General features: G+C 38.9%; 1 protein-coding gene and 1 pseudogene across 4 annotated transcripts in view; one reads left to right on the forward strand and one right to left on the reverse strand.

The window, feature by feature from the left end:
- Positions 1-18,722, forward strand: part of LOC119505521 (zinc finger protein 705A-like) — a 92,602-nt gene extending 73,880 nt beyond the window's left edge. For 3 of the 4 annotated variants that reach the window (XM_037798344.1, XM_037798343.1, XM_037798345.1), the window contains 5 exons: positions 13,443-13,529; positions 15,138-15,264; positions 15,964-16,059; positions 16,581-16,663; positions 17,107-18,722. In XM_037798344.1, the coding sequence (XP_037654272.1) occupies positions 13,500-13,529; positions 15,138-15,264; positions 15,964-16,059; positions 16,581-16,663; positions 17,107-17,940 (1,170 nt within the window). In that variant the 5' untranslated portion in view covers positions 13,443-13,499 and the 3' untranslated portion in view covers positions 17,941-18,722. The remainder of the gene's footprint in view (positions 1-13,442; positions 13,530-15,137; positions 15,265-15,963; positions 16,060-16,580; positions 16,664-17,106) is intronic. The other variant, XM_037798346.1, reaches the window with a different exon arrangement.
- Positions 18,723-21,604: 2,882 nt separating this feature from the next.
- On the reverse strand, positions 21,605-25,633 carry LOC119505240 (annotated as a pseudogene).
- Between the last annotated feature and the right edge of the window lie 212 nt (positions 25,634-25,845).

Consider the following 25,845-nt stretch of genomic DNA (forward strand, 5'->3'; position numbering starts at 1 on the left):
GAAGTATGCTACTATTAATGTAGAAAAGTCTGTTGCTTCTTTCAGTTTTGCCAGTGTTTGCCTCAAGTACTTTGGAGCATCTTGATTAGGAGCATAAACATTATTGATTGCTGTTTCTTCTTGGTGGATGGTTCCTTTTATTAATATATAGTGTCCTTTTCTCTTGTTACGTCTTTGCACTTAAAGTCTATTTTATCTGATAATAATATAGCTACTCTCACCTTTTTATGTTTATTGCTTGCATGGCATATCTTTTTCCATCCATGTACTTTCATTTCAACCTATTTGTATCTTTGGGTCTAAAGTGGGTCTCTTGTAACAACATTTAGTCGGTTCATATTTTTTTAAATCCATTCTGCCAATCTGTCTTTTTTGGTGGGAGTTTAATCCATTAACATTCAGTGTTATCACTCTAAAAGCTGTCCTTACTCTAACCATTTTATTCTTTGGCTTTTATTTGTCAGAACTAATTTTTTTCTCTCTTTTTATTCTTTTATTCACTCTTACTGATAATCATCATTTCTGTACTCTCCTCCAAGTCTCTCTCTCCTGTCTTTTATTTTTCAGCTGACAGAACTCTCTTTAGCATTTCTTGCAGGGCAGATCTCTTATCAACAGATTCCTCTGTACTTGTTTATCTTTTAAAATTTTAAACTCCCTCGCTTTTGAAGGACAGTTTTGCTGGGATAAAGAATTCTTGGCTGGCAATTTTTCTCTTTCAGAATCTTAATTATATCATACCACTGCCTTCTCGCCTCTATGATGCCTGATAAGTAGTCAGTGTTTGGTCTTATGTGTCTTCCCTTGTAGGTGGTGAATCACTTTTTTCTTGCTGCTCTCAGGACTCTCTCTTCAGCATTTGATTGTCTGATTAGTATGTGTCTTGGAGTGGGTCTATTTGGATTTATTCTATTTGGAGTTCATTTTGCTTCTTTGATTTGCATATTTGTTTTTTATAAGGGGTGAGAGGTTTTCCCCAATTATCTCCTCAAATAATCTTCTTAGCCCTTCACTCTTCTGTTCTCCTGGGACAACAATGATTCTTATATTTATGTGCATCTTGTCCATCATTTCCCTGAGAGCCAATTCACATTTTTCCATGTTCTTTACTATTTGTTCCTTTGTGTGTTCAAATTCAGTTGTTCTGTCCTCTAGTTTATTCTTTCTTCTCCCTCCTCAAATCTGCTGTTGTGTGTCTCTAGTATGTTTTTAATTTGATCTACAGTATCTTTCATTTCTGTAAGATCTGCTTTTTCTATTTATTCTTTCAAATTCTTCTTTGTATACTCTTTTATTGTCTTCTTGTTATCTTTTATCTCTTTAGCCAACTCATTGAAGTTATTTAGGAGATTTGTTTGAACATCCTTGATTAGTTTTTCCAAATTCTGTTTCTCCTCTGGCCTTTTAATTAGATCTTTTGTCTTGGCCATATTTTCTTGCTTTTTCATATGGTTTGTGATTTTCTGCTGTTTTATTGACATTTGATTATCTTGATAAATTTATTTTGAAAGTTGGTTTCCCTCTTCTGTTATTTTATTCCTGTTTGGTTTTACATTGAAGGTCTCCTTTGGCACTTTGTTTGTCAGTAGTTCCCAGTCAAGCCAAGGCCAGGGCCTATTCAGAGGGTGCAACCCTTTTCTGAGGTTTGTTGGTAAGGCTGGACAGAGAAGCAGCTTGCCAGTCTGCACTTTCCCCATCTTCCGAGCAAATGGTGCTCTTCGGCCTCCTCTTCCCCCCAGTCCAATCTTTCCCTTACTGTGACAGCCCACTGGGCAAGGCCCAGACCAAGTGAAAATCCAGTCTAGGGCACAGGCCCCCAGGTGTGCAGGAAGCTTCCAGCTCCAGGGTTGGGGCATGGGCACTGTGCACTGGCAAAGACTCCATCCTGTAGTTCTGATGGGTCTGGTGATTCCCAGACTCCTGTGTGGAAAGACTCTGGCCTGCAGGACTGGGAAATTGAACTTCTCCACCTAGAAGGTAGTCCAGGAGTGCTCTGCTTTTTGCCGGGCAGCAAGACACATTGCGGGAAGGAGAAGGTTTCCTGGCATTGCAATGTATCACCCTCTGTGATGGTTAGGTTCATGTGTCAACTTGGCCAGGTGATAGTACCCAGCTGAGTGGTCAAGCAAGCATTGGCCTAACAATTGCTGTGAGGATGTTTGTGGCTGGGTAATAAACCAACAGGCTGGTTTATTAAATCATCAGTCAATTGACTGCAGCTGTGACTGATGACTCACCTAAGGGCGTGTCTTCCACAATGAGAGAATGCAATTGGCTGGATTTAATCCAGTTAATGAGTTGAAGACTTATATGTGACAGATAGAGGAACTTCACTTCTTCAGCTGCCCAGTGAAGCATTTCCTGAGGAGTTCATCGAAGCTGCTGGTTTGTTTCCTGAGGAGTTCATCAAACACATTCGTCAAAGATCCCAGTTCATTTCCTGAGGACTTCGTCGAAATTGCCAGTTCGTTTCCTCAGGAGTTCGTTGGATATCTTCCTTGGATTTGACAGTTTGCTGACTGCCCTACAGAATTTGGACTCGTGCATACCCACAGTTGCATGAGTCACTTTTATAAATTTTATAGTCACAGATATCTCTCATTGATTCTGTTTCCCTAGAGAACAGTAACTAATACAACTTGGTACCGGGAGTGGTTCTTGAGAAACAGAATCTTAAAATGGGCTTTTACAACTTGTTTTCTATTCTGATTAGATTCAAAGGCACTAATGACTCTATTTCCAATAATCAAGAGGGCACTGAGAGTCCATGGCATGAGTTGGCAAAGGAGATATGTAAAATAGCACCATTTGATTCTCCTAACCATACTCTTGTACGAAGCAAGGCTCTGGGTGACAGTGATTTCAACACCTTCACAGAGTTTTGCAGAATTAAGAGGTATAATGATGTTGGCTGGCTGCTCTTAGATACGTTGGATAAAGTTGTAAGAGAAAGGGATGAGTTAAAGGCTTCAAATTCAAAACTTAAATGCTGTGTGACAGATGTAAAGGTTTCTATGTGTGCCCTGAAAGAAAATCTTATTTCCTGTGCCTGCAGACTTGAGGTTTCTGAAAACCAGACGCAGACTCTCATTGTGTGAGTAGCAGATTTACAACATAAACTAAAATCTCAATCTCTCAGGGTGTCTGCTGTTAAAGTAAAGGCATCGATTGGAAAAGAATGGGATCTGGAAACTTGGGATGGGGACATATGGATTGATAATGGCCGTGAGGACATTGGAACCCTGGATTCTGCTGAGTCATTATTAGATTTACCTGTAGAGGGCTGTCCTGAGGAAACAGCTTCCCCACTCCAGTCTGCCCTTAGGATCCTGCCATCCAACACCTACCTAAAGAGATTAACCCTTCAGTGCCTGCTAATCCTGTAATCACCTCCCCTGAGGAAGCAGCCCTCACTCCTCTGGAGGGATTAATCCTGTTTTAAGAGATGAAAATGCAACAGAATGTCCTGAGGTAAATGGCTTGAGGGATAATTCTAACTCTTTTCATGACCCACTCCCATCACCAGTCTTTGCTTCAAGACCTATAAATAGACTAAAGTCCCAACAGGCCCCAAAGGGTGAGGTACAAAGTGTGACTCATGAAGAAGTACGCTATATTCCAAAGGAACTGTATGAGTTTTCCAACTTATACAGACAGAAACCAGGGGAATATGTGTGGGAATGGATATTAAGGGTGTGGGATAATGGTGGAAGGAATCTAAGGTTGGATCAGGCTGAATTTACTGATATGGGCCCACTAAGCAGAGATTCTGCATGTTGTAGTTCGAGGGGATAGAAAGGGTGTTAGTCTGGGTGGTTGGCTGAAACATGGATCAAAAGGTGGCCAGCATTACCAGAGGTTGAAATGCCAAAACTGCCCTGGTACAATGTGGAGGAGGGGATTCAAAGGCTTAAGAGAGATTGGAATGTTAGAGTGGATTTATCATGGAAGACCTGCTCACACACCCCTGGAATGTCCAGAGGACACACCTTTTACCAGGAATGTGAGGAATAAATTTGTGAGACTAGCTCCATCATCCCTGAAGAGCTCTGTAGTCACCCTTCTCTGTAGGTCAGATATTACTGTAGGAACTGCTGTCACTGAGCTGAATCCTTAAACGCAATGGGGATAATCGGGTCCCTAGTGGGCAGAAGCCAAGTGGCTGCAGTTAATCACCACAGACAAGGTGGGCATGGCTACCATAATGGAAAACAGCAGCAGTCAAAATAGTATGACTCACAGAGACTTGTGGCATTGGCTAGTGGGTCATGGAGTACCAAGTAGTTAAATAGATGGGCAATCAACTAAATTCTTGTATGAACTATATAGGCAGAAGAATTCTAGGTCACGTGAACAAGTCTCCCGTGAATTACAAAAATGGAGAGTCACGGCCCCTTAATCAGTTCCCAGACTTGAGACAGTTTTCAGATCCAGAGCCCCTTGAGGAAGGACCCTGTTACACTGCCAAAAATTTATACTGTTAATCTTCTTCCCAGCCTTCCCCAGGGGGACCTACGGCCTTTTACCAGGGTAACTGTGCATTGAGGAAAAGGAAATGATCAGATGTTTTGTGGATTATGAGAAACTGGTTCAGAAGTGACATTAATTCCCAGAGACCCAAAACATCACTCTGGTCCACCAGTCAGAGTTGGGGCTTATGGAGGTAAGGTGATCGATGGAGTTTTAGCTCAGGTCTGTCTCACAGTGGGTCCACTGGGTCCCCAGATCCATTCTGGGTTATTTCCCCAGTGCCAGAATGCATAATTGGAATAGATGTACTCAGCAACTGGCAGAATCCTCACATTGGTTCGCTGACCCATGGAGTTAGGGCTATTATGGTGGGAAAGGCCAAGTGGAAATCACTAGAGCTGCCCCTGCCTAGCAAAATAGTGAACCAGAAGCAATACTGGATTCCTGGAGGGATTGCAGAGATTAATGCCACTCTTAAGGACTTGAAGGATGCAGGGGTGGTGATTCCCACCACATCCCCATTTAACTCTCCTATTTGGCCTGTGCAGAAAATAGATGGGTCTTGGAGGATGATGGTGGATTATCATAAGCTTAACCAGGTGGTGACTCCAATTGCAGCTGCTATTCCAGATGTGGTATCATTGCTTGAGCGAATCAACATATCCCCTGGTACCTGGTATGCAGTTGTTGATCTGGCAAATGCTTTTTTCTCAATTCCTGTCAGCAAAAACATGAAGATATTTGTGCCCCATGTGAATGCTTACCAGAGGATGACTTCAGCAGAAGAGGATTTTAATAACCAAGTGGATAAAATGACCCATTTGGTGGATACCAATCAGCCTCTTTCCCCAGCAATTCCTGTCATTGCCCAATGGGCTCATGAACAAAGTGGTTATGGTGGTAGGCATGGAGGTTATGCATGAGCTCAGCAACATGGACTTCCACTAACCAAGGGTGACCTGGCCACAGCCACTGCTGAGTGTCCAGTCTGCCAGCAGCAGAGACCCACACTCAGTCCCCGATACGGTGCCATTCCCCGAGGTGATCAGCCTGCTACCTGGTGGCAGGTTGGTTACATTGGACCACTTCCATCATGGAAGGGGCAGCGATTTGTTCTTACTGGAATAGACACATACTCCAGATATGGGTTTGCCTTCCCTGCAAGACATGCTTCTGCCAAAACTACCATCTGTGGACTTACAGAATGCCTTATCCACTGTCATGATATTCCACACAGCATTGCTTCAGACCAAGGAACCCAATTCACAGCAAGTGAAGTGAGGGAATGGGCACATGCTCATGGAATTCTGTGGTCTTACCATGTTCCCCATCATCCAGAGGCAGCTGGGTTGATAGAACAGTGGAATGGCCTGCTGAAGACTCAATTATGGCAATACCTTGCAGGGCTGGGGCAGTGTTCTCCAGGATGCTGTGTATGCTCTGAATCAACGTCTGCTCAATGGTGCTGTTTCTCACATAGCCAGGATTCATGGGTCCAGGAATCAAGGGGTGGAAACAGGAGTGGCACCACTCACTATCACTCCTAGTGATCCACTACATAAATTTTTGCTTCCTGTCCCTGCAAGCTTAAGCTCTGCTAGTCTACATGTCTTGGTTCCAAAAGTAGGAGTGCTTCCACCAGGAAACACAACAGTAATCCCATTGAACTGGAAGTTAAAACTGCCACCTGGCCACTTTGGTCTTCTTATGCTTCTGAATCAGCAGGCAAGGAAGGGGATTACTGTACTGCCTGGAGTGATTGATCCTGACTATCAAGGGGAAATAGCACTGCAACTGCACAATGGAAGTAAAGAAGAGTTTTCCTGGAATACAGGAGATCCCCTAGGGTGTCTCTTAGTACTACCATGCTCTTTGATTAAAGTCAATGGAAAACTGCAACAACCCAATCCAGGCAGGACTACCAATGGCCAAGGAATTTCAGGAATGAAGGTTTGGGTCACCCCACCAGGCAAAGAACCACGGCCAACTGAAGTGCTTGCTGAGGGTAAAGGGAACATGGAATGGGTAGTGGAAGAAGGTAGTGATATGATGGCATGAATATTTCCTCCGTGTTATGATTATGTTCGTATTTGTCTGTAAAGCAAATATCTTTGCTTTCTTCTCTGTCTTATCCCCTGATCATATGGCATAACCTGTACTGTTCATTTCGCTGTATTTAAGCTGAAGGAAATCAGTTTTAAGAGCTAATGTCACCCAAGGACTTGTTTCCTATTCTGGAGAGATTTAGTGCATTTCCAGTTGTATGCTGCACAGTAGAGTATTGTTAGGCCAAATATATGTCTGTTACTGTTATCTACTTAGAGATAAAGTATGGTTTTAGGTGATGTGTATAACTGCCATGTTGACAAGGGGTAGACTGTGATGGGTAGGTTCATGTGTCAACTTGGCCAGGTGATAGTACCCAGCTGTCTGGTCAAGCAAGCACTGGCCTAACAGTTGCTGCGAGGATGTTTGTGGCTGGTTAATAAACCAACAGGCTGGTTTATTAAATCATCAGCCAGTTGACTGCAGCTGTGACTGATGACTCACCTAAGGGTATGTCTTCCACAATGAGAGAATGCAATTGGCTGGATTTAATCCAATTAATCAGTTGAAGACTTACAGGCTAGACAGATAGAGGACCTTCACTTCTTCGGCTGCCCAGTGAAGCGTTTCCTAGGAGTTCATTGAAGTTGCTGGTTCGTTTCCTGAGGAGTACATCGAACATGTTGAAGATCCCAGTTCATTTCCTGAGGGCTTCGTCGAAGTTGCTGGTTCATTTTCTGAGGAGTTTATCAGACATCTTCCTTGGAGTTGACAGTTGGCTGACTGCCATACAGAATTTGGACTCGTGCATACCCACAGTTGCATGAGTCACGTTTATAAATTTTACAGTCATAGATATCTCTCATCGATTCTGTTTCCCTAGAGAACCCTAATACAGCCTCGCCCCTGCCTTTCTCTTCATGTACACAGTTTGTGCACTGAGCCCCTATATATAAATGATCAAGACAGTGGGACCCAGAGTGTGTCTCACTGGCCAATTGTCAGGTTGGCTCTCCTCTGCACCCCCCTCTCCTCCTGATGGGAGGTTTTCCCCGACCCCCACGTCGTGGCACCCACACTGGCCTACTTCATGGATGGAGGGTAGGCACTGGGCATCACATTAGGGTCTCCATATGTGGGTAAAATTAGTCTACTGTCTCCCAGGTTCATGCACTGGAACTCTAGGCTGCGGGACTAAGAGGATTGCCTCCTCCACTTCTCCGAAGCAGAGGTGTGCCGCTTTTCAGCTGCCTGATCTGGCCATTGTGCAGTGGTGGACCTTAGGGATGCTCATGATTGAGTACATGCACCCCAATTTCTTGGTCATAGTTTCTCTGCTTTTCCATCCAGGTCTTCCTTATGAAATGCAGAAGTCCTTCATTGTTCACTCAGACTCTGGAACTGCTGTTTTGGTCATTTTCTGCCTGTTCTTTAGTTGTTTTATGGTGGAGTGAGTTCTGCCTATCCTATTCCACCACAATCTTCCCAGAAATCTACAGTTTTTTAATTTTAATGAAATCCAATTTGTTAACTTTTTCTTTTCTTGTCCATGATTCTGTCATATCTGAGAATCCATTGCCTAATAGGAGGTTCTAAATATTAATTCCTATGTTTTCTTCTAAGAGTTTTATCATTTTAAGTCTTATATTTAGGTCATTGATATTCTTTGAGCTAATTTTTGGATTGGCCATAGAGGTGTGGGTTTATTTCTGGATTCTCATTTCTGTTCCATTGGTCTAAATTTCCTTAGGCCAGTTCCATACTGTTTTGAGTAATGTTACTTCGAAGTAAGTTTTGAAATTATGAAGTGTGAATCCTCCAACTTTGTTGTTTCTCAGGATGGTTTTGGCTATTTGGGGACACCTGCAGTTTCATTTGTATTTCATGATAGCTTTCCAGGTCTGCAGAAAGATTGTTGAAATTTTGATTGGGTTATGTTGAATCTGTAAGTTTTTTTGTATAGTTTAGACATCTTAATATTAAGTCTTCCAATCTGTGAACGTGGGGTGTCTTTCCATTTACTTAGGCCTTTAATTTCTTTCAATAACCTTTTGTAGTTTTCAGTGTAGGAGTCTTTCATATCTTTAATGCTATTGTAAATGGAACTATTTTCCTAGTTTCCTTTTCCAGTTGTTCATTGCTGGTATATAGAAATACAACTTATTTTTCAGAGCTGATCTTGAACTTTTTTTATTAGCTGTAGTAACTTTCTTGGAGATTCTTTGGGATTTTCTATATATATGATTATACATTCTGCAAATAAGAGATTGTGTTTTTTCTTCCTTTCCAATGCCTTTTATTTTTCTTGCTCTGGCTAGAACTTCCAGTGTAATATTGAATAGAAGTGGTGAAAGTGGCTATCCTTGGTTTGCTGATTTAAGGGAGGAATCTTTGTCTTACACCTTTGACTGTGATGTTGGCTGTGGGGTTTTCATGTATGGTGTTAATCATGTTGAGGACACTCCTACTTTCTTTTGGTTAATGATTGCATGCATATATTTTCCCATTCTTTTCCTTTTAGCCTGCCATGTTTTGTTGTTATTGTTGTGGTTGTTTTTATATTTGAAATCAGATTCTTATAGACAGCATATAGCTGGGTCATGTTTTTAATCAACTCTTCCAGTCTCTCTCTTTTAATTGGTGTATTTAGACCATTAATATTTAATGTATTTATTGACAGGTTAGAAAATTTGTGTGCCATTTTATTTTTTGTTTTCTTCTCTGTTCTCTGCTATTCATTTCTGTCTTCTTTTTCCAGCCTCCTGTGAGTTACTTGAACACTTCTTAAAACTTTTTTGAATTGCAGTTTTACTGGTTTTGAGAATACTGGTTTTTATAGGAGTTTTAATGTTTGCTCTAGATGAAACATTATGCTCTAGATAGAACGTTATACAATATGTATAACGTTCTGTCTATATAAGACAACTTATCACAGCTTACTGTTGTCAGCATTTTACCATTTTAAGTGGAGTGTAGAAACCCTGCCTCCCTTTATGTCCCTTTGCCCTCTCCATTTATTATATAATTGTCTTAATATTTTGTCTACAGACATTGATAACGAGCTCAGTAGTCAAACATGAAGAAAACTCAAGAGAAAAAGGAAAGTTTAATGTAATTGCATATACATTATGCCTTTCTATTCTTCAGAGCAAGAAGTCTGAATTCCAATTAAGAAATTGAGTATTCTGAAGTTTAAAAAATATGTATGGATTTCCTCTTTGGAAAGATGGAGTAGATGCACATTTTCAATACAGATATTTCTCTTTATATGGTGTCACATGATACCCACAGCCTTAGAGAATATTGATAGACCACAAGTCTTCTTAGAAGTAAAGAAATTAAGGACCCTCTTGTTGCATATTCTTTACACAACTGCCCAGAACAACCCAAATCCATAAAATAGTGAGGCCTCTTAGCAAAGGCATGAGGGTTGGAATAAAGGGCATAGCTTATTTTCCCTAATTGTATCTGCATAATTTACCTTATTAGAGGGAAAATATTTTGTTAAGGAAGCATGGTTTTATTAACCTTGTCTTGATTGGCATTCAAGTTAATCAGGGTGTGTTCTTTGGATTATATGGCTCATGAGGTTATCAACTGCATTAAAAAAAGTTCACCAAGAAACAGGCTTTTTTTGTCCTAGAAAGAGAAGCTGTGAGATCTCAGATGTAGTGACAGCATCCTCAATAAAGATTTGGCTTCTCTGGCTTTTCCAGTCTATTTTAGTTCTGGTGACTATTGGAGAGAATTTCACTAGGATGGATTTTCCTCCTTTATTTTGTAAATGGATTTCTAATCAGAAGATAATTGTGCAATCTAACTGGAGGATTTGGAGGCATTTTGGGTAGGTCTTTTGAGGGAACCTAGGTCATTGTGAATATGACCTTTCTCCCGATTTAAAATGCAGAAGTAATGGTCAAATGAAACTTGTCTCAACTAATCATTCAGGGATTGATTTTCTACATTTAGATCAGTGGGGGAAGCAGATCATAAGTGAATTACTTAACTAAGGTATAATGTCAATTCATAACTTGAATATTATAATTCAATCAAGATGGAGGGGAATGGAAAGGCTAATGGTGGTGTTGGTGAAAGTCTCTGAGGAAATGACATTTATATTTAGAGTTAAAATAAATTAGTATGGGGTGGGAAGGTGAGTTTGTAGATTGTGGTAGAAATGAATGATGAAAATTGTGCTCAGTGTAGAGATAAAAGCAATGTTTAATTGTATTTCTTATTTTTGAGAGGGCATGTAAAAAATCAATCTCTATATGCCTGGTGCAGGCCTTTAACTAGGATTGGAGACTGGAGGAGGAGTAATGTTTATATTTTTGGAGAGAGAGGTAATGTTCTGAAATATATTCCATTTTAGGTGCATGTAATTAAGCAAGTAGTGATGATAGCCCAGTGATGGAATCCAGACATGTATTTTGTCACTTGCAATTTAGAAATAGCAGTGGAAGAAATTAAAGCAACTGAATAAATGTGTGCTCTTAGATAGTTGTATATAAGAAAGAGAGAAAAGAGGATGTGATATAGTTTTGAGATACTCCCATAGGGTTGTTGGAGGAGGTGTTTCCAGAGGACATGGGGAAGGAATTACTAGAGTAGTTTGAAGACAGGAGACTGAGATTTTAGAGAAGCCCAGGAAAAAAGTTAGCTCCCCAAAGGTGGTCATGTTTCAATTCTTCTTTGGTTCCAAGTAAGGATTTAATTTTGGTGAGATAGTTGCTAATGATAGGATTTATTTGTGAGGAGATCATTGTTAATCTTAAGTCAAAGGGTGAGAAGTGTTTGAAAACATGGTAACTGCACTTTCAGTTTAAGTGAAACAGGAGAGCAGGGACTTGAAGGAAAAGAGCTCAAGAGGAGGATTTTGTTTCAAGATGGAAGAAACAGATTAAATGATCAGGAGATGGACTGAAGAGAGAGGTATCTGGTGAGATTTAATTTCTAACCAATTATATAAGCTCCCCACAAAACAAGAAAAGAATTCCATTGGAGACATTGAACTTAGATGTAACATGACATTTCAACTTAATAGGAGAGAAGGAGTTGTATATGGGTATGAAGGCAGGAATAGTTAAAAATATGGTATTAAACAGTAATTTATGAAATTATATAATATATTTGCTTAGGGATAATCCCATCTGTTGAAATTGAGGGGAGATGTGAGAATGTGTGAGATTCAAAAGGCATAAAGAAGACTGGAAGTATTTGTGGAGAATGGAAGGATGATTTAATTAGCAAGAACTCATAGAGTTGCCAGATATATTTGAAAGCCACTAGAAATTGAGATTGTGTTTAGACCAGAAGCAATATCTTAGTCATGGGCTGTTTCACAGTCATTGAAACCTGCATGAGAAAATTGCAGGTATTTGGATTTACTTCATTTGGGGGCCTTGTTGGTTTATGGATCAGAGAGTAACTAGTCATACATAAGATAAAATTATTGGTCTTGGTAAATTTCTGTTGAAATGAGTGAGGGTTAAACTGGTAAAATAGAGGATGATGTTTGGCAAGAGGAGTGAATGCACTGAAGGGTCCCAATGTGGTAGGAGAATCTGGATTTGGGAAGTATTTGTGTGAACAAACCAGAAAGCGAGGAAGTTTTGGTCCCAGGGTGGCACCTCTGATGGCTGATGAAGAAAGGTAAAGCCTAGGAATGTTATGTAATTCTCAAGGAATTTGAGCTTGACAGAAAGACACTGAAAAATTTGAATTCTAGCTGTGTCATATTCTAGCCATGTAATTTTGTCATATTACTAACACTTTCTGAACCTCTGATCATGTCATTTGTTAAATTGGTAGATAAACCATGATTAGCAGGATTATTGTGAAGATAAAATAAGTGAATGTATCTAAATTTCCAAGCACAAGGTCATATTTTATGTAACATTTTCTTTTCCTAGACTTCAGGTAGAAATAGGTAAGTTAATCCTACTTCTTCTGTTTATGAACATTATCATTTTTTTCAAGAAATACATTTAATTGTTAATGGTGGTTTTGTATAGAATTATCAGTTTATAAATGGTTGATGATTTCGTACATGCACACACTTATGTAAAGTGTGGTTGCTGCTCCTGATGATTGATATAGGACAGTATTTGAGCAACCAGAGATCCTCCTAAGCCCCTTTATTCTGTATTTTGTGAGCCAAACATCTTTGCTTTATGAGGATTATGGGACATGGGGGAAACATAATGACTCACATATTTCTGCTACTTGATGAAAACAGGGTACTTTAAGGGCTAGATTTGGCAGATAGGTGCTGTTGATCCCTCCAAATGAAATCCTTGAATTATTAACTCCATCATGAAATAGACTCCTAAACTATAGGAATGATATCCAGAATCTGTGGATGAAAGGGCTAAAAGTCAGGGTTGAAGGAGTGATATTTCTAGAAATTCCATGTGGGAAAACCAAGATGATTTAGGGCAGGAGTAGTCAGAAAGGCAGGGAGAGGGTAGAGTGAGAAGGGAGTGGGGGTTCAGAGGTTTGGAATGGATTTTAGAAAACCAATGCTAGTGCATAAACCAAGAATAATCTGAAAACTTCCAGAGTGTTTACATGCAAACAGAGACCAACATCCACATGTGGCATGAATTAGGGATTCCTGTGTTTTAGAACCAGGGAGGGAATGTAAAACTCTGAACACTGGGGGCTACTTAACATATAAAACTCCATGGTTTTCGTGTTCATTTCTGTAAGATATCCGTATCAATATCTTCTTTATTGGCAATAGCCATAGTTCCTTATTTTGACACTGAAAGATGAGAATCCTCCCCACATTTCTCTTAGAGCACACTGTATGTTTTTTCTTGGTTTTACCTTGGGCATACTCCCAGGTGAAAGTTTATTTAGGAGAGGTAGGTCTCGGCAAGTGGACAAGACTGCAGTCTCATGGTTTCTTTTTCCATCCTCAGCATTGACTACTTTGTGCTTGGCCTGCCTGAATGTGAAACACCAGAGGAAGACCTTTGATGGCTGAGATACTGACAATGCGACCACTGGTGAGAAGGGAATTGCTATGTCTACCAAAAGTACATCCCCTGCCAAGATATGGGCAGATTTCTCCTGTTGGCCTAGTTATTCTATGTACACTCAGAAGATAGTCACCAATCTGAGATCCACTTAAGTTTCCACAGGACTCGGATAGATAATTATGGTGGCTAGGGACTAAGAAATAGTATCCTTTGCAACATTTACACTAATTTGTTCCAGCCTCCACTTAGCCTGTGTATTCACAGAAGGCATGTGAGTAGATTTACTTTTCCTCAAGCAGCCCATGGTCTGAGTGGAGAAGTGATTTGCTTATTAACTATATTAGTGATTTAATGTGCATAGGATTGTGGTGTGTACAGTGATAGAAAAGATTTTGTAAAAGCACACCTTGACAGTCCAACAAGGAGGCACATGTTTCATCAGGGGAGTTCAATCTAGTGTTAAGGTGCTGGGGTGAGGGACATGCATTGTTCAGGAGAGCACAAGAAATGGGTAAGCCCAAAAAGGCAATGAAAAATAATTCTTTCCTCAAATAGTAAATTTGATGGAATGTATTTGCATATTTTGAAAAGATATTTAACATTCTCATTAACACATAGTCCTCCATCACCAATTTTCTCTCTTTGTAAATAACTTTTATATAATTTTGATAAGTGGAAGCAAGTGAATAGGGGATATTGTTTCCTTAATTTAGACAGTGCATATAGGAGTATAGCAAAATAGTAAAATTTATGGCCCTGTGAACATTTTTTAAGAACTGGAGAAAACAGAACCAGTAAAAGCACTAATTTATTCTTGAACAGAGATAACAAGAGAGACATTGAAAATTGGTATTTGGAGGTCTGAGAGAATATTGAGTACAGGAGGAAGAGTCTGACTAGGACCATACTTCAGTATAGCATTCTCAGGGGCCCCCTGGCTTGCTCTGTCGAACTATCTACCTTTGTCTTACAATGAACACATGAGATTTGTAGAGTTGAAAGAGGAAGAACCTCCAGATCCCAACTTCCCTATGAAGCTGATGTGCAGAATGTTTCTTTATGTTTTTATTTCTGCTTTTTAAAGAAATAATAGAGCTATCACTTGTACTAAATGAGTGTTGGTTACTCAGGAAGCAGTTTATACCACAGCTCATTGAAACTTTCAGAACTCTTGACAGTTTGTTAAATCATTTTATAGTTGAGAAAACTGAAGACATTGAGGGGAATAAGCTAACCACAGTCGTTAAAAATGTCAGATCGATACTGCTTGCATTGGCATGAATATGTAGATTTACTTGAAATTGGTGAGCAGAGTTTTAGTTCTGAATACTCAGGTGCAAATATTATAATCCCCACCTAGAAATATAATTACCAGTATTTTAGGAATCTTCAAGGTTATGTCACACCACAGTTCTTGTGATATTGCCTTATAATGAAATTTTATGTGTTCAGAGTTTGTTTCTTTGTAAGAGAGATGCTAGGTTAGCATTGAGAATGAACTTACTGGAACCACAAACATAGTTTGAGCTTTCTATACAAGTGGCCCTCCCTTCTTCAATGTGCCATCTCAACCATGCTATTCTAGACATTGGTAGGGATGGCCTTGTTTGAACCAGAATGTCCATGTTGATTTAGGAATCAGTGACCTTCAAAGATTTAGCTATAGACTTCACATGTGAAGAGTGGGCCCTGCTGGACACTTCCCAGAGAAAGCTGTTCCGAGATGTCATGCTGGAGAATATCAATCATCTTGTTTCCCTGGGTGAGTCTATCAAAATTCTGTTTATGTATGTATTTAATTATTTATCGATCAAATCTATCCATCGTCTATTCAAGAAGTATCTAGAATAGCTTTCCCATTTGCCAAGTCTCTTATTACACTTAAAATTATCTTAAATTTGTTTCTTCTGTTTTTATTTATATCTCTTTTGTCATACCAGTATAATCTAATCTTCCTGATGAAAATTTTGTATCTTTCTTGCTACTCAATCCCAATAGTCACAACAGTCCTGAATACTCCATGAATAGTATTGCAGTTGATAAAGCAATGGATTAAATATTCTCTAATTATTATGCTCTAGGAACTATGATGAGGTTTCAGAACACAATATACGATAACAGATTTTATTTTCCATATAGATTGTTCTGGTGGAGCTTATGTTTATTGGATTTTTTAAAAATAATATTATTCAACCAATGTGGGAACATAATTTCTCCTTTTTAAAAAGGCTGCAGATAATTGCAGTCTTTGACCTTTGGCATGGGCATCAATAGCCAGAGGTCCCTAATGACTCTTGGCACAAGGTTAAGAGTCAGGATTGCAAATATCCTATGTTCAAAGTATGTTTCCCTGTGCTAACCTTCAGTGTTTACTTTATTCTACATCCTGCCCTGGACTTGATGATCACAGACTTTTGTCAGCCTAGAACTCAAAATCTGTGTTTCTCTTTCCCATAAACAGGGTATCAGCTCTGTAAGTCAGATGTGACCTCCCAGTTGGAGCAAGGAGAGGAACTGTGGAGAGACGGATTAGGATTTCTCCATGGCCAGAGTCCAGGCAAGTTACAGGAACCTGTGCTTAAATACGACAAGGGACCTGGTGAATGAATGTGCAGGTCCTTGAAATATCATCTGAAGAATTCCTTAAATGAGTGATAGATGTTCTGTGACATCAAGGAAACATTTCCTCAAGTGGTTTCATTATTCCATGGATGTGCCATCTCTTCAAATATTCATCTGTCATTGTCTTTGGCTTGGGGTAAAAACATATTAATGTGGTTATTCAAGTTAAAGTTCACATAATATCCCTTGTCCTGATCCTCTTCTTGAGGATTTTCCCACTCTTTACCTCCCCAACATCCAATCTTCTTTTTTCCCCCAACTTTAAAACAGAAAATACTATAGTTAATATCCTTAAGTTTCTATGTTTTAGAGTATATCTTAATTTTACATTCCTTCCCCCATCTTAAGTGTCAATATTTGAAATACACATTGGGGCATATTTTTCATTTTCATTTTTTTTTTTCATTCTGCTAATGCCACTGTAGCAATGGGTACTTTTTTAAAAAATTAATTTAGGTATGGAACGTGACCTTAAAAAACAAGAATTGATATCCATGCAACATATCTACAGGAAGGATACATCCACCATCCTGTCAAAGGTAAGCTTCATGTATATGAACCCTGGTCACATCCAAATATAAAACCTAGTGTGGAATAAGTTAGGAACTCAGCAAAATCACCAAAATATAATTAAAATTGTGGTTAAGAACTATCCCAGCATAAAGTTTTGGATAGTTTCACTTTAAGGAAAATTAACCTGAGCTCAAAACCATAAGTTGAGGTTTATAGAAGGGCAGTTACATAAATGTGGCTTATATATCTAGTCTTTGAAACATAAGTATTCAAAATAATTTAGCTCTACAGTTATAATAATACAAAAGAAAATATCTATGCATGCAAAATAGTAACACACCATGTTTTGTAACTAATGTGAAAATATTTAAGTAGAAATTCACTTATTAGTCTATATTCATATGTAGAGAATTGATGAATAAAAATATACAGGAAAACTTTTAACAGTTTCTTCTCTCCTTCTCAACAGCAGATTTCTCACACTGGAAAGGATCAATTTAAATGTAATGATTTGGAAGAGAATTTCATTCACAGCTCTACATTGACTCAGTATATATCGACTCACACAGGAAAAAAACTCTGTGTCAGCAAACAATTTCGAAAAGCCCTCAGTGACCGCTCATCCTTTAATCGACATAAGCACATTCACACTAGAAATAAATCATTTGACTGTCATATATGTGGGAAAGACTTCAGAAGAAGTTATGTCCTTAGGCAACATGAGAGAACTCACACTGGAGAGAAACCATATGCCTGCCATATATGTGGAAAAGCCTTCAGTCAGTCTTCAAAGCTCAGGCAACATGAGAGAATTCACACTGGACAGAAACCATATGCCTGCCATGTTTGTGGGAAAGCCTTCAGTCAATCTTCCAACCTTAGACGACATGACAGAACTCATACTGGAGAGAAACCTTATGGCTGCCATCTATGTGGAAAAACATTCAGTCAGTGTTCTACACTTAGAAAACATGAGAGAACTCACAGTGGAGAGAAAACATGTGAATGCCATCTCTGTGGGAAAGCCTTCAGTCAATATTCTGCCCTTAGGCAACATAAGAGTACCCTCAATGGAGAGAAACCATATGAATGTCATGCTTGTGGGAAGGACTTCACTAATAGTTCTCATATTAGAAAACATGACAAAACTACACTAGAGAGAAACTGTGTGGCTGCCATCCATGTGGGAGAGCCTTTAGTGAATCTTCCAACTTTAGACAACATGAGAGAATGCACACTGGAGAGAAGACCACAATGTCATCCATGTGGGAAAGCCTTCACTCACTCATTGTTCTGCCTGTAGATGGCATGCAAAAACTCACACTAAAAATCTTACTAATATGGTGAGGTCTTCAGCCACAACTCTAACCTTTAAATATATGAAAGAACCCACATAGGAGTTTAATTCTATATAAATGTAATCCCTGTGTAAATGCCTTTATTTAAATTTATCCTAAAATGACATGATTATACTACATTTGAAGGAACTCTGGGTATGTAGTTAACTGTAGGATATTTTAGCTGAGCTTCAGCCTTGGTGTGCACAAGAAAAACTTAAAGTAGAAATAACTCCTAAAACATGAAATCAGAGGGGAATGTCTTTATGGAGGAGATGCTAGGGGAACAATTTTTGCTGGGGAAGTTAGTGAAATAAACATGAAAAACCCTTTACTTACAGAGCAAAGTTTATAATATATGTGAGGTTTTACTTGTGTAAAATATTTTCTGTGTAATGAATAAAGGAACATCTTCAATGATTCTGAATTCCTTCATCAGTGTAAAAGTTCTCATATGGAGGAAATGCCAATCCTAAAATCAAAGAGAAAGCCCTCAGCTGTAGCTTTCATCAGGAATATCAGACGGAAGACTTCTAATGAGAAATCTTTACCCACACAATTCAACCATGAATTCAGAATTTTTCCTAAGGATCTATTATTGAAAACTTTAGGGTAAAAATGTACCATTCTCAAGTGATCTGGGAATATTGAAGCAGAATTTTGTAATGAGTATTAAGCAGAGGTATGAATCTTTGTTCAATGGATTAATAATTGCAAATACTTAATGAAGTAAATTTCTGAAAATTTATTTTAGTCTATATTTTTTATGCAAGTCTAAACATAATTTTGATTTGGTTTAATCAGAAAATAACTTAGAAAGTTATCTGAAAAACGTAAAACACAAATGCTGTGTCTTAACATATACTGTAAATAAGTATGTTCATGCAAAGATGAGTAGAACATAAACATTACATGGAAGTAATTTCTGGTGATACATAAATTTTCCACTTGAAATGCCATGCTCTCATAACTTAAAGTGGAATTAAAAATTTAAATCTTAAACATAAGATTTTCAATCCTGGAGGATTATTGGGGATGAAAAATGCCCACAATCTTGAGTCAATTAGTGGGTCATTTCTTACATTAAACTGTGTTACCAGTGGCTTTTTTCGCAAAATAGAGATATCTCAAGGGATGAGATGGAAGATCATTACAGATATGAGTAGGGCCATATTTTTACCACGCAATGTAACAGACATGCAGTGCATGCACTTATTCACATCTTCACATAACATTGGCTTTTAGTGATCCATTTTGTATGTTTCCAATCTAAATCCCCCTCCGCCTTTGGATTAAATAGTACCAATACAGAAAAACCTGGGAGAAACCAATGGAGAATGCCCATATTGGAAGTAAAACCTTCATGAGGGCTGGCTAGGAAAAGGGCAGGATTTACATGTTCAGTTCTGTTACTTCTTCAAATAAATTAATTTTCCTTTCCTGCCCCCCAAATTCATTATAAACCTGAAGTCCAGGAAATGCTAATAGATTGAGCTATGAAATTCAAGGGAGAAGCAAAACACCTCAGGTTGGCTGTAACATATCTGTCTTTGCATGTTTAAGTAGGTAGAGAGTTCATAGCATCTACCTGATCTTTAAGCAAAAATATGACACAAATGTTTAGGAGTCAGTGCCGTAAGTTATCTTTGTAAATTAGTTTATTCTATCTCCCCAAAACATTAAATTAGTTCGCAGATATTTTTGAAGGTCTCCAGTAGACCAGAGCCTGGATTTTTCTGGGGCTGAGTGGTAAAATATGCCAAGTTCCCACCTTCATAGAGTTGATATCGTAGTGGAAGTAATGCAAAGTTAGAGTAAAATGTGTGATATTCAATCTGACTCAGGATTCTGGGAATTGGCTCACTCAAGACCCACAGTTTTCCAGTATTTACAGTCTCCTTGACACCAGCACTGGTAGCACTTATTAGATTGAACTCACCTTCTGATGCACCTGCCTCCAAACTGAACTGATGTATGCTTTCTTACCCATGTCTAATTCCTGTTTTCACATGTTGAGCTTATTCTAGCCACTGTCTTGTTGAGTCTATTTTGTCCCCTCCAAGTCCAAGCATTTTATGACAAAATGGCCCATTTCTTTTTTTCTGTGAATACTGGGGCCTATGGAAGCTGAATTGAATTAGCAAAAAATGTGAGGACACTATTTCATATTTATTCATTGACCAGCACTCCGGATCATAGACACATTGGAGGGAGGTGGGGAGGGGCAACAAAATCAGCCTCATGGACATGCATTTTTTGGTCCAAGAGCTTCTCAGTCATGTAAGAAAACCTGTCTCTGCCTAAAACAGACTTCTGATTCAGCCAAGGGGTAATAACCCCATTTCTGCTGGATGTTTCCTCTTTTAACCAAAAGCTTAGGAAGTAACACAACAAGCATATAGTGAAACTGAAAGTTGGAAACAATGTGGACTCCTTAGAAGCATGGTGAGGAGTTTCCTGATTTTCCTTATTGGCTCCCATTTATCCTGAACAGGAAACTGCAGAAGACTCTATACCCAAATTGCCAACATGCACAGAAATAAATGACTCTTCCATCCTCCATGTGGTGGAACCAGGTGGTGCTCTGATCTGCTGTGTTACTGATTGAGCAGCTATACAGGAACTGATCTATCCTTGGCTGGCAAAGCCAATTCCCCTGCCATGGGAGGGAAGGGGTTCCTGAGTACAGAGCTGAGCTTCCACTCCGCGTGGTATCCATGAGACTCAGCATGGTGGAGCTGATAATCACCCCACTTTCTTGCCACCTGTGTTGTGAGTGAAGCTCCACATCACCTGGCAATGAGTTTGAGGCAGTGTAAAGCAGGGTCAGTCAGCAGTCTTTCCCAACCCATTTCTCCCCCAGGTATCCCATGGACCTGACTGGGATCCAGATTCCAAAACCAATTGTGTCTCCACCCTCACACTGATAATTTTCTAAATGTTAGTCATTAAGAACCCCCCACAAGCTACTCTGTAACAAAAGATATGTATTATTTCAGTGTCAAAAAGGTAAGCAGTCACCATTTTGGCACAGTGAAAGTATCCTCAATACTTAATGACCAAACTAGTATGAGAACATAGAGTATATTACAGTTTTAAGTAACAGAAAAAGTAACAAAATAATGCAAGAAGTGTTTTTCTTTGCCAAGTTTCAAAGTAATTTTTCTGCAGATATTAAAGTACGATGGATTATGAGAAATATGAGGAACAAAAGCATCTCAAGGAACTATTTCTTTGCAATCACTGTGCTTACATAAACAAATGTTTTTAAGCATTTCCACAGCGAGGTAAGTGGATTTCAGAAAACGTACTCTTGGTGGTGAGGGAGGGGCAACATAGAGGGGCTAAGGTGACTACATGCCCAATGCTTTGTCTTGCCTCTAATCACAGCCTCTCTGCCTTTGGAATTTTACATATGAGATTTCAATCATTTAAAAGCAAATCTTATTTTTAAAATAGTTTAAAACCACCAATCAGGGAGGCCTGTGGGAAGATGGCAGAGTAGGAAGCTTCAGGAGTCAGACCCTCCACCAGAACATCTGCTATTTTGAAACTCCAAAGTCTAGTAGAACAGTGCAGCATCCAGGGAAAAGCAAGAGGAAGAGGCTGGAAAATTGTAAATAGTGAATTTCACCCTGTGGCCCACCCCACAGCCTTGTGGTCGGCAGCACTGAGGTCCTGAACCTTGGCTCCTGATACAGCTTGCTAATGTCAGAGTGGGATGTAAAAGCCCGGTTCCTCAAAATCTAGGATTGTGTGGTCTGATAACTGATCACTGCTTTTGATCAGCTACTTTAGTTTGCTGGGGTCCTAGCTCTGAGGTGGGAATTGTTGAACCCATCTCAGGCAAGATTGGCAGAAAGGTCTTAAAAACAGTACCCTTCCTCAAAACTTTGGAATATAGTTAAAGGTCTGCATTTACTGCATTTACAAATCAAGAAAACAGCTTCAAAGAACCATAGATGTTCCTGGGAACCTTGCTGGACCCTTCCTCTTCACCTCCCCAGGTGAATATGGAGTTGGCCAGCATACCCTTTTTGGATCCCTGACCACCGTGCAGCTGGGAAAGACTGACCTAGGAACCCTCTCCAGCTCACCACCACCGGAATTTGCTTTCCAGGAGAAGGTGAGAAAGCAAAAGTGGTATAAGATACAATTGAGGGGAGGCGGGGCAAGATGATATAGGGAGGTCTGGAATTTAATTTGTCCTTTGGAGCAACTAGCATAAAGCCAGGAACAACTAATAGTCTGGAACAACTGTTGGGGGACATCTGTGACCAGACAAACATTGTACACTAGTCTGAAATGAGTGGAATGGCCGAGATTGCAGCATAGGAACTGTAAATAAAGATCCCCAAACTGTGGAGATGGCACCCCTCCCCCACTGGCATGGCAGGCTGAGCTGGAAGATTTCTCTGTGGGAAAAAGAAGTATTCTGCTAGGAGGAAGGGAAGGTAGCTCAACCAAGCTCCAAATGAGGTGTTTTTTGTTGTTGGTTTTTTGTTTTTTTAACAGGGTAGCCAACCATTTATTGGACAAGGCAAGGTCATTAAAAGAGAGGAAACATATCACAAAAAATGGGTTTAGGTTTGTGTTACAAGCATTGATGCTCACAACAAACATTACTCAATACATCATGGAAACAGGCCCCACACAACCTGGAAGATGCTGTCATGCCCACTCAAAAAGATAAGCCACAATGCTTAGGAAACAATCATTAGAAATTTACAAAGCATAATAACCTCCAATGAGTCCCTCTGCATTTTCATTGGGTGGACCATTAGCCCATACTATTGTACTGGTTGCCTAGAAATTTTCTTCTATTATAGAGAAACTTGAACAGTACACACTTCTGAATATCATTGAAATCATAGTTGCAGGCTTAACTAGCTCACATCACATTTTGGACCACCCTAGGTAGTATTAGTACTCATAGTATTGTAAATAAAATTCTATACTCCATCCATTAGCAGTTTTATGATGCATCCACGTCACCTTCAATTCCATGGTACACACAGAAATTCAATGGAGGAAACCTTTTTTAACTGGAAGCTTACCTGGTCCAAGGTGTACCAGCTGCTAGCAAAGCTAGATGCACCTGAAAACTGCAATGCCAATTTTCTGTCAGATAATTTTGAATCATTTTTAGCAGGACCTTCTGGAATGGGCAGGCAAAGATTTAAATACCCATTCCAGAGACTAACCAAAATATTCTGAGTAGTAGTATCTCATGGATGATATCTGTAGTATTTCATGGATGGCTGTTAGGAAAACATATTCAGTGTAAGATTTACTGAAATATGCTAGGTGTCTGACTCTCTCTCCTCAATTCTGATTTTGCCAACCACTTCCTTTCACAGAAATAATGGTTCTCAAATTGAGAAAAATCTCATATAAGATCATATTTGGGAAGCTGATACAAAAGACCAAATATTGTACAATTGATACCTTTTATATGAAATGCCCAGAATAGGCAAATCCATAGTGACAGAAAGTAAAATAATGATTGCCCAGGGATGGGGAACATTGGAGGGAAATGGAAGGTCACTGCTAAATGGTATGGGGTTTCTTTTCGGGGTGATGAAAATGTTCTAAAATTGTGATGGTGGTACAACTCTATGAATATATTATAAACCACTGAATAATATACTTTAAATTGGTGAACATATGGCATGGGAAATATATCTCAATATAGTTGTTACAGTGAAACATACTAGGAAAGGAAGACAGCCCCAAAAGAAAACAAGAGGCTTTCCCAAACCTAGTCACACTTGAGGAAACTGGTTAAAAAAAAAAAAAAAAAAAAAAAAAAAAAGCCTGATGTAAGAGCTTGTAATAATCGATTTAACCCCCAGCCTCATGTTTTTAACTCATTTCTACATTGTTTTAGGTTATCAGCAGGTTTCTAACTTTGTTCTCATTAGAGAGCAGAGTCAGTGTTCCCAACAGACTGGACTGGCAAAAACAACAACAAAGGCCCAATGACAAAACAATCTCATGCTTGGGGGTTGTGCATTATGAGACAGGATAAAAGAGCTGAGGTTCAAGTGTAAGGGTACCCATATTACTGTTTCCTAAAGTACATCTCCTTTTCAAACCTGCTTCCAGTTATTCCCATTACACCTATGCAACTCAGCAAGAGCAACATGCTCCAGAAAGAAGTGGTCAGCTTTCCGAAGATTGAAGTGCTAGCCAAATTTCCCTAAAAGTAAAATTACTGTTTCTAAAAATAAAAAAAAATAAACTCTGTGTCCTCATTCTCACCTTCAGCAACTCTCAGCCTGCTATAAATTAAAAGCCACAAAACAATTTCTTAAGCAATCTTAGCTTTTAAAAAATTAGATATTAGTTCCTAATGTTTAGAACACATCTGGCCCAATTTCTAAATCATGTCTGCTGTCAGATGAGACTCCTTTATTTTGCTAATTCACTAGTTTAGTATGCAACAAACTAACAGAGTTTTTGAGTAAGTTAAAATAGCTATTGACAAGTAATCAGTTTTCCTTCTACAAAGGCAGTATAACTGAATCACAAATGGTATTTTGGTCTATCTTCAACTATTCTTATAAATTAGGGAGAATTTTCACATATAAATGAAGAGAACACAAGTAGCTTTATGGCAAGATGAGCTTGTTAAATATATTTGTCATAACAATGAATTTATGACATAAAAATTGCTCCATACACAACCTCAGAGACATGATGAAACAAGACAGCTGATGTTTGACAGTATATGGGAGCAAGGTGGGGTGAAAAGTCATGGATAAATTAAAAACTGGCAAGTATCTGCTGAAGCAGAGCCACTTTTTAGGGGTCATAAGAAAAAGTGATGAGTCACCATTCTGATCTCTTTCATGAAGTCCATTTGTTGTTAAGAACTGAAGACCATTTTTCCATAATTCCTGCTGCAAAATGCAATAGTCACACAGTATTTCCAAAAGGATACTAAAAACTGTACTACAGAAGAAATCTAAGAAAAGAAGTAATCACAAAAACCATCAACAATTTCCAAAAGAACCTGTTCAAAACTGACATTTACAAAAGATATTTTGTTTTAAAAAAATCCTTATTTGAAAGATCAAAGATTCATTTCACATATAATTTATACTGCATTAATTATTTGATTAAGTGCACAAACAAGGACCAAAGACTTTTTTATTAGGTCTGAAAACTCAATAAAATACTGATGGGGGAAGTGTTTATACCCCAAAGTCCAATTTCCAGCTCTGTGTCCTGTCCTGTAATAATCCTAAAATCTAATGATGCAGTGATTTGAGTTTTTTGTAACATCAGTGATGTATTAGAGGACAATGCATCTTGGTTTGAAGAATTTGTTGTATCCGAAGGCCAGAATAGTACTCAACCATGATGATTAAATTCATAAAAACATAAAATAATAGATGATTCCTTAATGTGTCAAATGAGTATTTTTTTAGTTCTGAAGTGGCATCCATGTCTTTAAATGCCCCTGCAATGTGAACTATACCAAAAACATGTAACCACAAAGGCCAGAAGTGTTTGAAGAACTGTATCTATTGGCAGAGATTCATTTTCCTTTTCTGTTAATCACATATAATGATTCTGAACAGTGGAAAAGTCTGTGTGGGCTAACACAGAGAGGCTGATTCCCACCAGTCCCTTCCACAGTGATGGTGCCATGATTCTAACGGCACTCCAACAAAAGAAACTAAGGGTGTTGGAGCAGTTCCTTCTTCCACCGGCAGTTGTGCACAAATTGCAGATAGATGAAATCACTGAACCACTAGGTGTGAAGTGCCTCATTGGTAGAAAAAACTAAGAGTCATGAGAAGGTGGAAACAGGAATCCAGTTGCAGTTTTAATTAATGAATTTGGTCTATGAATACAAGCTA

This window comes from Choloepus didactylus, chromosome 10 (genome assembly GCF_015220235.1).
Source record: "Choloepus didactylus isolate mChoDid1 chromosome 10, mChoDid1.pri, whole genome shotgun sequence".
In the NCBI taxonomy this organism is placed as follows: domain Eukaryota; kingdom Metazoa; phylum Chordata; class Mammalia; order Pilosa; family Megalonychidae; genus Choloepus; species Choloepus didactylus.